Here is a 17,586-nt window from a genome sequence, read left to right as displayed (position 1 = left end):
GATGCAGTGTTTGAAACACAATTATTTATATTCTTTTCATTTATCTACCTGTGTCCACAGAAGGTTACTATGCAAATTTTTCTTATCAGATTAATGGATATAAGGGTGTTATATTAATTGTAAAATTACAACTAGATTTCACAATAAATGTCACACATTTATTATGTAATATACGTGTGTGTGTGTGTGTGTGTGTGTGTGTGTGTGTGTGTGTGTGGAGGGGTTACAATCTTTTTAAACTCTCACATTCTGATTTTTCAATCTCATATCAATTTTTATCTCTTATACATACATTTATTCTTCAGGGGATTTGGTGCATTCCCTTGGATGATATCAACCTAGGAGACTCAAATATTCCAAATACCACAAACAGTGCCTGGCGAGAGATTTGCAGCAGTAACATTTCCTTGTATGAATCTCACTTGGGAAAGAAATGTCTTTAACATTGCTGAAGATTTTGTGTGTTGGCAATAATTTCACAGTAGACCAAGCATAAATGATAACTTCAGCAAAAACTGTCGCTTGCAACTGATTATGAATCAAGCTGTCAAATTTTTAAATAATTTTATCATTCTTTCCTTTAGTTCATTCATCTTACATGCAATTAGTAGATGAATAACAACTATATATCAATAAACACTGGGAAACGGCCATTTAGTAATCTTGTACAGACATCGGTATATAAATGAAAACAAAAATAAAAGTAACAATCAGCTTTTGAACACAGGGCACAAAATTAAGAATGCTAACCACTGTGCTATCATTTCATCTGAGGACATCATGCAATAAAAGGCACCTACAGCAATTAAAAAATACCTTGAAACCTTTGACCATCATTTTTCAGAAACTGTCTAGTGTCTATGGATAAGCCGAGACAAGTGTTCACTTATTTTGACCCCTCTTCCACTGAGTGAAGGTTCTGGAAATTGGGTTATTGCACTTGCCTTGTTCTCCTTGTTAGTGTGGGTATTGGTTAGTGGAGAGATACAGTAAATTAAGGACTACTTGAATGAAATAACTCAACTTATGAACTTGTGTTCTTCTTCCTAGTCTTCTGAAGTGACAACTGCATAGTTCTGACACTGTTTTTTGCATGAATTGCAGGAATTTTGCAGATAGCTACTGTTGATATGTAGAACAGGAAATGGAAATGGCAGAGTAATAGTTAGGGATGAGACATGTTTATTTATTTATTTATTTTATTTATTTATTTCTTGTTCCGTAGATCCAGTTAGCATGGTAGATGGCAAGAGAAGAGGATAGGAATATTGTGTCAGAGAAAGCTCACTTGAGTACAAGCAGAGATAGTTGCATGTTGCATAGATGAATGTTGAGGAAGTGATTACTTTCATGTGGGTAATGGTTAGCAAGATTGTGGGACAGTGGGATGTAAAATGCTGAGAATGCAGTGTGAAAGGATCTATAGACAGTAAATGCTTCTATAGTGCCCCCCAGGGGGTCCACAACTCTTTTGTGGATATGTGCGTGGGGAGCACGGGGCCCCGAGTTAGTGCAGTTCTTCTTCCTTTCCGGGCTGCCCTACCCCCCTTCCCCATCCCCCAACCCCCACCCCCTCTCCCCATCCCCCGCTCCCCTCCCCTCAATCCAACCCCCCCCCCCCCACACTCCTATTACCTCCCATTCACACTTCCTCTTCTTGGGAGTAATGTATCGAGCCTTTGTTCTGAGACAGACATTTGAAAACGCCAGGATCCTGTTTCCTTTGTTTTTTTCCATCCTCATGCTTTCTTCCTCTATTGGTCTTTCCCTACGTTCACTCTTTTCCTTGCTTCCATGCCCTTACTTCTATCTCTGCCTCATTCTCCTTGCCCTATTCTCCTTCTCTTCTTTTCCATGTCTTATTCTCCACTTCGGGGTTTGAGATTCTTTCTTCTATCCCTCTCTCTCTCTCTCTCTCTCTCTCTCTCTCTCTCTCTCTCCTCTCTCCTCTCTCCTCTCTTCTTTCCTCCCTGTGCGTGTCTGAAGGACGACCCATGCATTCGCATGCGTAGCCGGTGATGGGGTAGCAGAAAGCCCACTGTGCTTCCGGCAGGTCAATACAGTACTGTTCTCGCCTCTCCTTGGCCTATGAGGTAGGTAACTACACAGACATGCGATCTAACATTAAGCGGTTCGGTCGTCAGATCGGCCAGTGCTAAGGTCGCCCCATCAACGTCTCCTCTTCCTCCCACCAACCCTAAGGCTCAAACATCATCATCTGCTACTGCTAAGATGAGGCCCTCTAAATCAGATGCTCGGACCTTCAAAAAAGAACCGACACATGGTGATTTCTTGCATCCACAAACTTCACAGCCATCACCTGTTCTTTCGACAAAACATTATTCTTCAAAGAAGGCTCCTAGAAAAAAAGAGTTCTATATCTCCGCCGAGGTGCGTTTCTTCCCTGCGCCACCCAGCGATTGCTGTCCCCGGCCATCTTCAGTTTCGCCAGGCCGCACTGCTGGTAGCCGATCATGTGGCCTTTCACCGGCGGAGGAAGCTGCCCCTCCTGACCAGCTCAGGAAGGTGGCAAACGCAACTGTTGAGTTGATGGACCATGACTCACCACCTATTGATTGCAGCAGCATTGCTCCCTTGAAGCCAGGCCCTCAGCGGCTGTCGAGGTGACCCTTTCTTGTTTCTTCTTTTCCTTTTCTTTTTCAAAATGGCACTTCTTCAATGGAATATTCGTGGCATTCAGTCCAAACGAGAGGAACTAAAATTGCTCCTTCAAATGCACTGCCCACTTGTTGTAGGTCTCCAAGAAACTAAGTTACGCCCATGTGATCGTATTGACCTGGCACACTATACCTCCATACATTTTGACCTACCCCCTGTGGCAGGCATTCCGGCTCATGTTGCTGGTTCGGGATGCTGTCTACTATGATCTAATCACATTGCACACAGATCTGCAGGCAGTGGCTGTCCGAATTACTCTCCCCACTTTCACATTTTCCATTTGTACTGTTTACACTCCATCATCGTCTGCCTTTACTAAGGCAGACATGATACAACTGATTGCTCATCTTCCTACACCATTTTTGTTAATTGGAGACTTTAATGCCCACCATCCCATTTGGGGCTCTCCAGCATCCTGCCCAGACCTTTTCAACCAACTCAATCTAGTCTGCTTAAATACTGGCGCACCTACCTTCCTTTTGGACGCAACGCGTACCTATTCCCACTTGGACCTCTCAATATCCACTACCCAACTTGCACATCGGTTCGAGTGGTATGCTCTGTCTGACACATACTCGAGCAACCATTTCTCCTGTGTAATCCATCTCCTGCATCACACCCCCTTCTCCACGTTCCACTAGCTGGAACATCTCCAAAGTCGACTGGGGCCGTTTCACCTCCCTGGCGACCTTCCATGATCAAAACTTCTCCAGTTGCGATAGTCAGGTCACATACCTCATGGACGTTATTCTCACTGTTGCTCTCCCTCGTACTACCTCTTCTCCACGTCGAGTCCCAGTCCCCTGGTGGACTACAGCATGCAGCGATGCTATTCATGCTCGGTGACGTGCTTTACGCACCTTCCAATGCCACCCTACGATGGCGAACTGTATCAATTACAAACGACTCTGTGCACAGTGTCGTTGTGTTATCAAAGAAAGCAAAAAGGCTTGCTGGGTGGCTTTCACCTGCTCATTCAACAGTTTTACTCCTCCCTCGGTTGTCTGGAGTGGCCTGCACTGGCTATCTAGCACCAGGGTCCACTCCCCGACTTCTGGCCTGACTGTAGCGAATGAAGTCCTTGTGGATCCTGAGGATGTCTCAAATGCCTTCGACCACTTTTTCGTGCAGGTTTCAAGCTCTGCCCATTACCACCCTGCCTTCCTCCCCTAAAAACAAGCAGAGGCGGCACGGCCACCTTCTTTCCAGTCTTTGAATCGTGAAAGTTACAATGCCACTTTCACCGTGCAGGAACTCGAAAGTGCACTTGCCTGGTCTCGATCCTCTGCTCCGGGGCCCGATGGTATCCGTATTCAGATGCTGAAGAACCTTTCTTGTGCACGTCAAGGCTTTCTTCTTCATGCCTATAATTGCATCTGGACTGAAGGTCATGTTCCCACACGCTGGCATGAAGCAATTGTTGTTCCCATACCCAAACCAGAAAAGGACAAACACCTTCCTTCCAGTTATTGCCCCATCTCCTTTACCAGCTGTGTCTGCAAGGTGATGGAGCGCATGGTACATTCTCGATTGGTTTGGCTCCTTGAACCTCGATGCCTCCTTACCAATGTCCAATGTGGCTTTCGTAGGCCCCGCTCTGCTGTTGACCACCTAATTACCTTGTCGACCTTCATCATGAACAACTTTTTGCGTAAGCGCCAGACGGTGGCTGTGTTCTTCGATGTGGAGAAGGCTTATGACACCTGTTGGAGGGCGGGCATTCTCCATACCATGCACACTCGGGGCCTTCGCGGTCGCCTCCCCCTTTATATTAATGCATTTTTAATGGATTGAATGTTCAGGGTACGTGTGGGTTCTGTTTTGTCAAATGCCTTTCGCCAGGAGAATGGGGTGCCCCAGGGCTCCGTTTTGAGCATGGCCCTTTTTGCCATAGCTATCAATCCAATAATGGATTGCCTTCCAGCTGACGTTTCAGGCTCCCTTTTCGTGGACGACTTTACGATCTACTGCGGCACTCAGAGAATGTCTCCTGGAGCGCTGTCTTCAGCGTTGTCTAGTCTGTCTATATTCCTGGAGTGTCACTTACAGTTTACGTTTTTCTGGTGAGAAAATGGTCTGTATGAACTTCCGGCATTACAAACAGTTTCTTCCACCATCCTTACATGTCGGTCCTGTTGCTCTCCCATTCGTGGAGACAACAAAATTTTTAGGTCTTACATTTGACAGTAAACTTTGCTGGTGTCCACATGTGTCTTACTTGGCTGCTCGTTGTACTCCTTCCCTAAATGTCCTCCGTGTTCTCAGTGGTACGTCATGGAGAGCAGATCGAATGGTCCTGCTTCGCTTATATCAGTCCATTGTCCAATGAAAGCTGGATTATGGGAGCTTTGTCTACTCTTCTGCCCGGCTGTCCATCTTACGCTGTCTAAACTCTATCCACCATCAGGGGCTATGTCTGGCGACTGGAGCATTCTACACCAGCCCTGTTGAGAGTCTGTATGCCGAAGCTGCTGACTTACCGCTAAACTACCAGCGTGATATGTTGCTTTGTCAGTACACCTGCCAACTGATGTCAGTGCCCGACCACCCGTCATATTTCTCCTTCTCTGACGACTCTCTCGACCGCCAATATGGGCTGTATGTCTCTGCCGTGTTCCCTCCTGGAGTTCACTTTTGTCACCTGCTGCAGCAACTTGATTTTACCATCCCTATGACTTTTCGAATGGGTGAGAGTCCGACACCATCTTGGCTCCAGGCTTAGGTTCGTGATCAGCTTGCATTCAGCTCGCTCCCAAAGGAGAGGACCGCGGATTCGATATACCGCTCGAGGCTCGTGCCTTTGTCATTGAGGGTGATACCTTTCAATACCGGCTCCTTGACCAGTGTTCAAGCTTTACAGCTGAGCTTTTTGCTCTCTATCAGGCTGTTCAGTATATCCGCCACCATCGTCATTCTCACTATGCCATCTGCTCTGATTCTTTGAGTGCCATTCAGAGTCTCCATGACCCATATTCGGACCACCCTCTCGTGCAACGAATTCAACGGTCCATTCAGTTGCTAGCTGATACTGGCGCTCGTGTCCTTTTTTTGTGGATTCCTGGCCACATTGGTGTGCCTGGGAACGAAGCTGCTGATGCTGTGGCCAAAGCTGCTGTCCTCCTGCCTCGGACAGCTTCCTTTTGTGTCCTATCAACTGATGTTAGTGGGGTTCTTTGTCAGCATTTTTCCTCATTGTGGCATGAGGCTTGCTCCTCTCTCCATGAAAATAAGCTTAGGGCCATCAAACCAATCCTGACGGCTTCGACGACCTCCTCAAGCCCTTTCCGACATGAGGAGGTCATTTTGGCCAGGTTGCGGATTGGGCGTTGCCGATTTAGCCACTGCTACCTGTTGTCCAGTGGCCCCGCCCCGCAGTGCCTCTGTGGTCATCCATTTACGGTGCGCCATGTTTTATTGTCCTGTCCCCATTTTATTCACTCTCGTGTTGTCCTGTGTCTGCCATCTACCTTACAGGAACTTTTAGCTGATGACGTTTGAGCAGCTGCTCGTGTCCTTAGTTTTATTACATTGACAGACTTGTCCAAAGAGATCTAACTCTCTTATTTTGTTTATCTGCGTCTTTGTAAGTACTTTGTGGTGTTGCCCTCTTGTGTTTTTCTACGCTATTAGTTCACTAGTGTTTGTGACTGGGCACTAATGACCTTAGTAGTTGCGCGCCCTTAAAAAAAAAAAAAAAAAAGCTTTTAAAGTGGGGAGCTGGTAGTAGTAGTAATAGTAGTAGCAGTAGTATTTATCTTTGGATCACTTTTACAAGGATACTATACAGAATACAGGCATTTACATACAAATCAACTTTGATAAGGATAGGACAGTTGGCCATTGCCTTATAGTTGGGACCATTTGTCTGAAATAATTTAAGGAAACCATGGAAAATGCAAATCAGGATGACAGATTAAAGATTAGAACTTTCATTCTCCTGAATATGTGGCCAAGTTGTTTAATAAAACAACTTAACCTCATTCATTTATCTGTGGTGTGCAAGGCTGTTGTTTGAAGAAGTTAAAAAATGTAAAAAGAGTGAGCTATGGTGCTCATTCATTTTTCAGTACCAATCACTATACACACTGTATAAATATTATTTCGTACTGTAAAATTACAAATACTTGACATCAAGCCCACACGATGAGGTTCGGTTTCCATTTTATGTTCTGTAACTTCCCGTTAGCATGCCTGGAAAATCGAGTCAGCATACTTCCATATTAAGTGATATGGTGACCACAGAAAAAACATCAGATGTTAGTATTATCCATTATAGAGCTCTGAAGTAAGCTTTTAATGAAAGAAAAAAAGATCTCATTGTGTAAAAGTGTGGTGTGAAATGACAGATGTTTTATTATTATTATGTATTTGTATTACACTTTTTACCAAACCATACCCAGTATTACCTGAATAATCCTTCACTGTATAACAGATATTGCTTAAAAGGTACATTTTGACTGCCTGCCTTTATCAATCTCCTCTGACAGTTTACTGTACATTTTGTTCCGTGATATAAAATACTATTTTGAGTAATATATTTATTCTTTCTTGGCAAATGTGAGTTTGGTCAGATGGATAGAAACAGAGGTGGAGTTACATGGGTCCAATAGACATTGATCACAGGAGGAGTGCAGAACTGAATGTTGTGTCAGAGGCACATTTCTACCCACAGAGTTAGTTGAAAAAAAATTTAAGAAAAGGGAAAGGAGTTTAAGTGAATAATGGAATCTGCCAGGCAGGACATTTTAACATCTTTTTAATATATGCACAGTAGGTTCTTCTTTGTCAGACAAGCTTAGGATGTGCTCAGGTAATTATTGGGTAATGTATCTCATTTGTTGCTTTCATTGTGGGATCATGAGATCATTTTCCTGTTGGCAACAAGACCCTGTTGGAAGCAGCTATACAGCACATCTCCTGTACAGACAACTTGTTACAGACAATTTTTTTTATCTTAAAAAAGTATAACACTATTTAGATTTAGATCACCTTACAAGTAAGGATTTTCTTCATTTTTGGCAATTTTCTGCGACACTCCTTGTAGATTATTAGATTTTTGATCAGTGATGTACCATCTGGTTTTTGTGGGCATTCCTGAAAACTTTGTGGTATTTGGTTTGTTTTAAGTCTGCCTGCTTCTGCTGTCAGTTTTCTTGTCTATCCTATCTGAGCTCTCTCATTCAAGCTACATCCATTTGAACCTGCTTAGCATTTATATTTAAGTCACCCTCTACAATTTTTACTGATGACACCTCCATCTATTACTGAACTGCCTATTCCTTTGTGTCAGGGCACAACCTATGAACTGTTCCTGTCCTTTAGTCAAGTTGTGCCCTAAATTTCTTTTTCCTCCAGTTAGATTCAGTAAATCCTCATTAGGTATTTGATCTACCCTTATAATCTTCTGTAGCACCACATTTCAAAAGCTGCTGTTCTCTTGTCCAAACTGCTTATGTCCATGTTTCACTGCTGTATAAGGCTACACTCCAGACAAATGCACCTAGGAAAGATGTCCTAGCACTTAAATTTGTATTAGATGTTAATAAATTCCTTCTTCTTTAGAGATGTTTTCCATGCTATAGTGTGTCTGCATTTTATAGTGTGTATACTTTGGTCATCATCAGTTATATTGCAGTTTAAATAGAAAAACTTGTCTGCTACTTTTAATTCCTCATTTCCTTTATAATTCCTGTGTGATAGCCTGACTTAATTTGCATAAATAACAGAGATCATGAGTTAAGTGCCACAACTAATCAAATTTTTAATGATAAAGTTTGCTGCAGTCATTACTCTTGTAAAATATGTTGTGGCCATGTTGATTCCAACTTGAGAATAATTGTCAATAGCCTGTGGAATGAGTTGTCCTAAGGCTGTATTGTTATATGTTGATAGTCACCGTACATTCGTCTCATGCCAAGTGACTGTCTGCTGGTAGGAACTTCGATGTTTGGTGTTCATTGTTAAGTTAATGATCTATAAAAGTTCAAATAATATTTACTACTTTAATAATCTTCGAATAACAAATTAAATTGACGATTTAATGTGAATATTGTAGTACAGCCCTAAACAGTTTAAATAATTTGAAATGTAAGTTTTTCATCAGTGCAAAAAATAAACATTTTACTACCCAGTGAAGGTAACAGATAATAATAATTTTCATCATTTTTCCTTAGCTGCTTTAAAATTCATGGAGGTATGTTCCGATTGTGCAACTATTTGAAGGCCTCCAATTAGTTGTACAGATGGAACATACCTCCACAAATAATAATAATTTATTGAGATGTTTTATTTGTGAAACTAACATCAGTGTTGATCATTTGCTGCTAGGTGATAAACTGAAGACTTAATGTCAAAAAGTTAATGTAATCCTTGAAAATGGAATTGTAGCCCTAAATGCCTTGCTTGGAAATCAGGAGAAAAAATATAACAACTGAAGACTGCATATTACTGGTAAAAGTATCCCTACTTGTGCCCTACAGCCATGGAGAGCACATGATGAAATTTCTATTAATAATGAGAAAACAACAAGCAAATGGAATAGTGTGATTTTATACAGTGTGTGTGTGTGTGTGTGTGTGTGTGTGTGTGTGTGTGAGAGAGAGAGAAAGAGAGAGAGAGATCTACTGCCTGTATGAACTTTTGTTTCAAAAACAATAGTTGATACTTTGTTACAGAAGATCAATCTTTTGACAGCTCTCCACAGTAATGTGAAATTTAACTTCAAGTAATATCTTCTCGTAAGCAGCAGTAGCTGCTTACATAGAAGTTTTATTGTCACAGTCACCATAAGTTGTATCATTACAACACTCCATAAAATGCGCCAGTAAAAAATAATGTTGTTTTGCTCTATTCCATTGTTGGTTCACAATTGCGGCCCCGTACCAATTCCTTCCTTATTACTTCAGCTAGCACAGTGATAAATTGTATTGTCATACATCCAAGTGAGCAGCACTAACATTAAATAAACAGCAAGTTAGCTAAGAAAAAAATTTACAGTCCATGCGAGAAAATGATCCAGATTATAAGCTAGCTGCACAATCTCGCAATAAGGCAATTCTCTATGAGATAAGTGGAAATTAGGTAAGTAGTTGGCTGGGATCTGATGCAGCTGCGTTGTTTAATGTCATTAGCGACAGGTAGCATCTGTCTGTGGCAACAGAATGGTATAACGGAAGTTTATTTCATTACTCTTTAATTAAACAGAGTCTTAGCTCATATTATGTAAGTTTATTTTATCATTGTCTAGTTAAACTAAGATTAAAGTTTGAGTTCGCTCATATATGTTTACCTTGGTGACATAAAGGCTGCTATTCCAAAGAAAGCCGTGCACCCATTCATGTTATGAAAAGCAGTGCTCCCGCTTAACGTTAAATAAAGTTATAATCAGACTTTTCAGTATATTGATAATGAGCACTTTTTTTTTAGCTGCAGTATTAAGAAACATTGTATGAGTGTGCTTTTTAGCTGTGCAAATGACTGAACGGAAAAGAAAAGAGTATGTTTTGTATAATGATTGCAAAGTGTTTTGAGTGAATGAAACACTTGAATTTTACATTGACTCATTAGTGCCTTAATATGGTGATTTTGATCCATTTCATGTGGTTTTTCTTTTGTATCATTTTAGTGGTGACCCGCTGGATTTTTTCCTGCATGAACAACCAGTGTATGGACTGTCTATCGATCCTCTAAATGATTATGTATTTGCCAGTGCTTGTGATGATGGGAGGGTCCTCATCTACGACATACGTGAGGCACCAGGCACAGGTATGGAACAATTGGAAGTAACTCATATATTGACGTGAACTAACTCTAGCTGATTCTCACATTTTCATTTCAGAACCATTTTGTCTTGCTCGTTACAATTCTGCTTTTCATGCTGTCATGTTTAATCCTGTGGAGCCACGCATATTGACAACAGCAAATTCAAAAGAAGGTGTTGGTCTTTGGGATGTAAGGAAGCCCTGTCAGTAAGTGAGACTTTGACTTTTTCTACAGTTTGTGATTTTTGTTAAGTTAATTATAAACTTTATTTTTGAGGCAACCTTGCTGGTAGATACCAGTGTCAAATCAAGACATTCACACCATGCTACTGTAAGTATCCATAATCAGATTGATGGTTTGCATAATTGAGAATTCTCAGCAAAACTGAACTTGCTCACTATGTCAAGTAAATCTTGAGAAATTGAGACTATGGACAGTTGAAATTTGATTCTGCTTTGGAAACAATCAGTTGCCGAGTTACATAGGGAAAGATGAAGTTGGGCACTGAAATGTTAAAATTTCAGTTGCTTGATCGCTGTTACCTCTGATACGCTTGCTGACCTCAGGAGCCTTTGTGAACCCATCTGATCTTTTTGTAGAACCTTCTGCAACATATTCTTCTAGAAATGAAACCAAAACTCACTTAATACAATTTTCAACCGCCAGAAATACATTAACTGTAGAATCTCCAACCAAACAAGCAGCTGCCTACACCCACAACTTCATGTCCTCTCCAAGCCTTTTCCTAACCGAAACATGTTTCATCAGATTCCACTACCGCTCCATGACCCCTATATGTCCCCTATCTTTGAGAGAGAGAGAGAGAGAGAGAGAGAGAGAGAGAGGGGGAGAGAGAGAGAGAGAGAGAGAGAGAGAGAGAGAGAGAGGAGGAGGAGGAGGAAGAGGGGGTGGGAACTCACACTCTTAATTCATGTACAGCTCCTGATTGACAGTTGCAGTTGTCACAACTACACCTCCACATACAGACATACTGCTGTCGGATGAACACTCAGATGAAACCTTCATCAAACTCATATTAACACCACATATTTATATATGGCATCCAAACTGTTCAGTCACATTAAGGTGACCACCTGTCAGTAGCCTGAATAACCACCTTTTGCAGTGCAGTCCATTGCAAGATGTGCAGGAAGAGTGTCAGTGATGTTTCTGAAGGTACCGACAGGGATGCGAAGTCATACTGATTCCAGTGCCATGGCCAGCTGTATTAGGTTTCTCAGTTCATGATCCATGGCATGAACAGCTTGAATGAGGTGGTCCATGGATTTTTGTTTGGGATTAAATTTGGGGAGTCTGGTGGCCTGGAGAGTAGTATAACTCATCTTGGTGCTCTTCAACTATGAAGGTACTTTGAGAGTTGTGTGATGTGTTGCATTTTCCTGCTGGTAGAGGCAACATGCTGAAGCAAAACGAACTGCATGTAGTGGTAGACATGGTCCCCAAGGATAGTTGCATACCTGTGTTTTATCCATTCTGCCTTCCAGAATGATGAGATCACCTAGTAAATGCCATGAAAACATTCTCCAGACCATAACACTTCCTCCTCTCTGTATGTCCATCTTTTCAGAGATGGTTGTGGGACTCAGCTGTTCAGTACAGAATGTCAATCAAACAGCTTTCTGCTGTCTAATTTCCAAACTGTTATTTTATTTGGCTACAAGTTTTGGCGATTTACTATGCCATCTTCAGGCCCCTGTGTACAGACTACAATGGTAACAGTACTATACAGATAACAAAAAGGAGGTGATGTAAATCTTTTATACGATGGTAACACATAACAACATAACAATACCAGACAGTTCAGGAAGTTACATAAAGTTACAGATAAATTGAGGAATAAAATAATAGAATGGTTGCTCACTGTATTAACTTAAACTAGGGAGCAAAATGTATGCATCATATAATTGTAAGAAAGAACCTATTAAATGGAGGTCAATATTGCATGTTATGCATAGGTAATCATGGTATAATGCTAATGCAACTAGAGTAAAACAACTAGAGTAAAATAATATAGTCTGTACTCATCAGTATTTGATTACATTCTTTTACTCCAGTTGTTTCATGGGCGTTGCGTTAGCTTCATACCATGAATATCTATGCATAACATACAATATTGACCTCCATTTAGTATGTTATTTTTCTTAATTTATGACCTACATGCTTTGCTCCCTAGTTTAAGTTAATACTGTGTGCGACTGTTCTCTTATTTTGTTACTTAATTTATCTGTAACTTTATGTAACTTCCTGCACTCTTTGTTATTTTTATGTTATTACATATTACTACTTATATAAGACTTGCACCAACCCCCTTTTTTTTTACTTATTTCATACAGTTACCATTGTTGTCTGTACTACACAGCATACTGGAAATGGTGTAGTAAATTGCCGAATCTGGTAGCCAAATAAAATAACAGGTTGGAAATTAGATGGCTGAAAGGTGTTTGATTTGACATACTTACCAATCTGGGCTGGATCTTTCTGATGATTGTAGTAGGGTGTTTGCTTTCATATGTTTCTGCCATACATGACAACAACCATTTGTCTGATGGAGCATAAAATGTGATTCAGGTGTAAAGGCCAGCTGTTGCCACGCAGTGGGCATCCAGTTGCAGTATTGACATGCAGATTCGGGGATTAACAGCAGTCAGTATGTTTCTGCCATACATGACAACAACCATTTGTCTGATGGAGCATAAAATGTGATTCAGGTGTAAAGGCCAGCTGTTGCCACCCAGTGGGCATCCAGTTGCAGTATTGACATGCAGATTCGGGGATTAACAGCAGTCAGTATGGTTGCATGAACCAGACGCCTGCTGCAGAGGCCCATACACAGCAGTGTGTGCTGAATTACTGTTGAGACACTGTTGGTAGCCTCTAGTTTCATCTGGCCGGTCAGTTGCTCAAGAGTTGTACATCTGTTCGTCTGTGCACTTCACCACAACTGTCATTCATCCCTGTCATCTACAGCCCATGGTGCACCACAGTTTGCTTGGTGCTGGCTTTGGATAGCACAATTTTTCCATGCATGGTATACTGGCATGGTGTCATTTCAGAAATGCTTACATCCTGGGCCTGAAGCCAGTGATCATGTCATTTTGTACATCAGGCAAATCACTGTTTCTGGGTTTAAACTACTGCACTCGTTTATACCTTTATATACCTTTCCACTGCCAGTGCTTCCACTTGCCATCTAAGGCTGGTTATTACATATTGACGTCGAGCATATGCAGTGGACATTTTAATGTGACTGGACCATATAGTATTCTCTCTTTATACACAACTCATGTATAAATTTAATCATAAACTCGTATCTTCCATCTCTTGATGCAACATATGACTATTAAATGTTAATGAAGGATCCATTTTGTGAAAATTACAGCAGGAAATCAGGAACCAGTAACATATTGTAATGGGGAAATAAAATAAAGAAATAAAACAGGAGATTACAGCATTACTGAACTATAACACACAAACTGAGACTCAATTTCTCAAAGAAATTAGAACACTGAGCAGAAATGTAATTTCAAAAGGGAATGTTATTTATATACTTGCCTTTTCCCCATAGCTTCATCCACGTATTCATTCGACACGTGTATTGTATACATCTCCTCCTCTGCACTCTGTGTGTCCAACTTTTCCTCCCCTGTTGCTCCGTCTATTAATTCCACCTCCCTCTCTGTGTCCTCCTCCTCCTCCTCCTCCTCCTCCTCTCCCTCTCCGTCTCCCTCCCTCCCTACCCCCTCCCTCCCTCCCTACCCCCTCCCTCCCTCCCTCCCTCCCCCCGCCCCTTCCCCCTCCGTCGCCCCCCCCCCCTCTCTCTCTCTCTCTCTCTCTCTCTCTCTCTCTCTCTCTCTCTCCCCCCCCCCTCCCTCCCTCCCCCTCCCTCCTATCTGCGTGACAGGTCTTCTCCCCAGTCTGTCCATCTCCTCCTCTCCACTCTCACTGTCCATTTCATCCTCCCCCTAACCCTTTGTCCATACCATCTCTCCACCTCTGTTACCTGTCTACATCATTATCCTCCCATCTCTGACATCCATATCCTCCCTGACTCTCTCTGTCCACATCATCCTCCCCCATCATGCCCCTCTGTTCTTATCCTTTCTATCCATCATAACCTTCCCCAGCTATATCCACCTGCACATGTTGCCCCTGCAAATCAGGTCAATAATGCTGGCTGGTACTATTCTCGAATCAAACTAGTCATGCAGAGCAGCCTGCATGCCGGGCACTTGAAAACCATTTTTGCCCCTAATATAAAAGCTGCCATATAAAACAGGTTGATAAAGTGGCCAGTGCTATTCCAACACATCATGCCTGTCATGTGGATCAGCCTACCCTCGGGCAGTAGAATACATTGTCTTGCCCCAGACAAGTCAATAAGCCAGGCTGATACTACAGAGTCCACCAGAAAAATGTATACACTCTTTGTCCGGCTCTTTCGAGATATCGATATTGTTGTTCGATTCGAGTTAAGAGTGTGTGGTAGTATGGTCTTTGGCTCAACAGACGTTAGTTCTTTCATCTCGCTATTGAGAAAACAAGACGAATGGAGCACACTTGACATTCAAGCAAAGAAAATGTGTTGTGAAGTGGTTTTTCAAGTTTGATAATGCCATTGAAGTGTAATGTCTGTGTAGGTGGGAGTTTGAAACAGAACTGCCAACCCGCTTAACAATTAAGTGCATCATTGACAAGTTTGAATTGCATGGAACGATTTGTGATATTCACAAAAGAAGACCAGGAAGACAGTGTACAGCTGCAAGTCATGCTTCGTCGGTTCTTGAGTTGGAAATGTTGATTAATTCTCCACAGAAGCCTGCTACACAATGTACACGTGAAGTGGGGGTTAGCAGTACAAGTTACGAAGAATTCTGAAAGCTGCAAAGTGAAAAGTTTAAATTCCATGATTACTGCACGCAATTAATGACAATGCTTCTGATCACCGAATGCAATTTTGTGAATGGTATCAGCAAATGGTAACTGATGATGAACAATTTGTAACGAAGGTAGTGTGGAGTAATGGAACTGTGAATCGGCATAACAGTGTGTACTGGGCACCAGAAAATCTGCATGTGTATGTGGATAGAACAGTCAATCTACCATGGGTCCATGTGTGGTGTGGACTATCGTCTAGGGGGCTTAGTAGGACCCTTTTTCTTTGATGCTACTGTCTCTGGAAATGTTACGCCCATCAATTTTGCTAGGTATATGTGTGCTTTATGGAGCTGATGAAGAGGTCTTCTACCAACAGGACGGGGTGACACCACATCACCACCTAGCTGTACGAGCTTTCCTGAATGATGATTTTCCGGGACATTGGATTGGACGAAGAGGGCCCATTGAGTTCCCTCCATAGTTGCCAGATCTAACACTTATGGACCTTTACTTGTGCAAAACTGTGAAAGATAACATCTAGTGATGTAAACCACACACGCTAGAGGAACTTCGCCAGTAGATTACAACGACATGTGCAGCGATCTCCACTGTAACATTGACCAATGTAGTTGCGGCGACCACTTGTCGTTCTGTTACGACGGTGTGGCTGAGCAGTTCTAGGTGCTTCAGTCTGGAACCGCACGACCGCTGCGGTCGCAGGTTCGAATCCTGCCTCAGACGTGGATGTGTGTGATGTCCTTATACTAGTTAGGTTTAAGTAGTTCTAAGTTCTAGTGGACTGATGACCTCAGATGTTAAGTCCCATAGTGCACAGAGCCATTTGAACCAATTGAATCTGTTATGTGTACAGCTGCGAATGATGAACATTTTGAAACCATGTGCTTAACTGAAGGTTGTACAACATGTGTGATCAGTTATTAAATGTAAAATAAACACATAAGTGATACTTTTGTCCCATAAAGTGTATGTACATTTTTCTGGTGGTCTCTGTATTTCCATACAACATGCCTGTCATGCTAGGTAGCCTGTGTGCCAGGTGTTAAAAAATGCTTTTTGTTGAATCTCCACTCCTATTGGAGCCAGGATGTTATAAAGCTGAAAGTGCTGATACTCATAAAGTTTTCTGTTTGTGTGCCAAATTTTGCTGAAATGGACCCAAGGGCTTAGGAAGAGAACCTGGAGATTATATATAGCCTCTTTCCTGTGATTTCACTTGTGTACGTTTTCAACACATTTCTCAAATTTACTGTTCTCCCTCTCTGTTTCCATATCTTTCTGCCGATGCTCTCTCTCCCTTGTCATCTACTCCTTCCTCTCTTTGTCTCATCGTCTTCTCCTACCCTATCCCTTTGTCAATCTCCTCCACCAAATCTCTTTGACAGTTTCTTCTTTCCCCTCCCTCTGTCATTATCCTCCTCACTTCTCTTCCTGTCCACTGTCCACCCATCCCCCCCTCCCTCATTGTCCATCCAATACCCCTACCCCCTGTCAGTTGCCTCCCACCCCTCTCCCTATGTCCATCTCCTCTTGTCCCCATGTGTCTCTCCCTTCCCTTCTTATCCTCTTTTTTTCTGTGCATCCTGTCCTGCCCACTCTCCCTGTCCATTCCCTGCTATACCCCTCCCTCCAATATACTCCTCCCCCTCTATACATCCATCTCACCCTCCACCCTCTCTCTTTTTGTCACCAATTTCCTCAATCCCTCTGTCCATCTCCTGCTCCCACATTTCACTCAGTACATCCTTTCCCCCCACATGTCTCAGTCCATCTCCACACTTTTAAGAGGTTTCCAGTTTACTCCAGATTTATTTTTGCAACAGTGTGTGTGGAGTACATGTAATTATTATATTTACAGATCAATAGCACAACCAGTTCTGAGGAACCAGGTATTAACTCATGCTGACACTATCATTTATAGCCTCCACATGTGACAGTGCAGGCAATGACTCTGGCATCCATTTGATCATACAGATAACAATCACTGTCCTGGAATACACTATGCCATTACTGCTTGACCTATTCTTCTGTAATAATTATTGGTTGGCGAGATGCATGAGTCACTTCTCATCTCATCTTATCACACACTTGCTCGATTGGGGACAAGTTTGGAGATTGTGCTGGCCAGGGAAGTTGCTGCAAGTCTTTTAGAACGGGTTGAGTTTCACTAGCATTATCTTGTTGGAACAACATGTCACCTTCCTATTGCTAGAATGACAAAAGAATGGGTCT

At 42.1% G+C, this 17,586-nt stretch overlaps 1 protein-coding gene across 1 annotated transcript in view; it reads left to right on the top strand.

Moving 5' to 3' along the window:
* Nucleotides 1–17,586, top strand: part of LOC124794793 (DDB1- and CUL4-associated factor 5) — a 112,185-nt gene that overhangs the window by 27,288 nt on the left and 67,311 nt on the right. The window contains exons 3-4 of the mRNA XM_047258448.1: nt 10,304–10,443; nt 10,517–10,646. Of these exons, the coding sequence (XP_047114404.1) occupies nt 10,304–10,443; nt 10,517–10,646 (270 nt within the window). The remainder of the gene's footprint in view (nt 1–10,303; nt 10,444–10,516; nt 10,647–17,586) is intronic.

Source organism: Schistocerca piceifrons, chromosome 4, assembly GCF_021461385.2.
Source record: "Schistocerca piceifrons isolate TAMUIC-IGC-003096 chromosome 4, iqSchPice1.1, whole genome shotgun sequence".
Classification (NCBI taxonomy): Eukaryota; Metazoa; Arthropoda; class Insecta; order Orthoptera; family Acrididae; genus Schistocerca; species Schistocerca piceifrons.
Note: the sequence above shows the minus strand (reverse complement) of the source record. Positions and strands in the feature narration are given on the sequence as shown.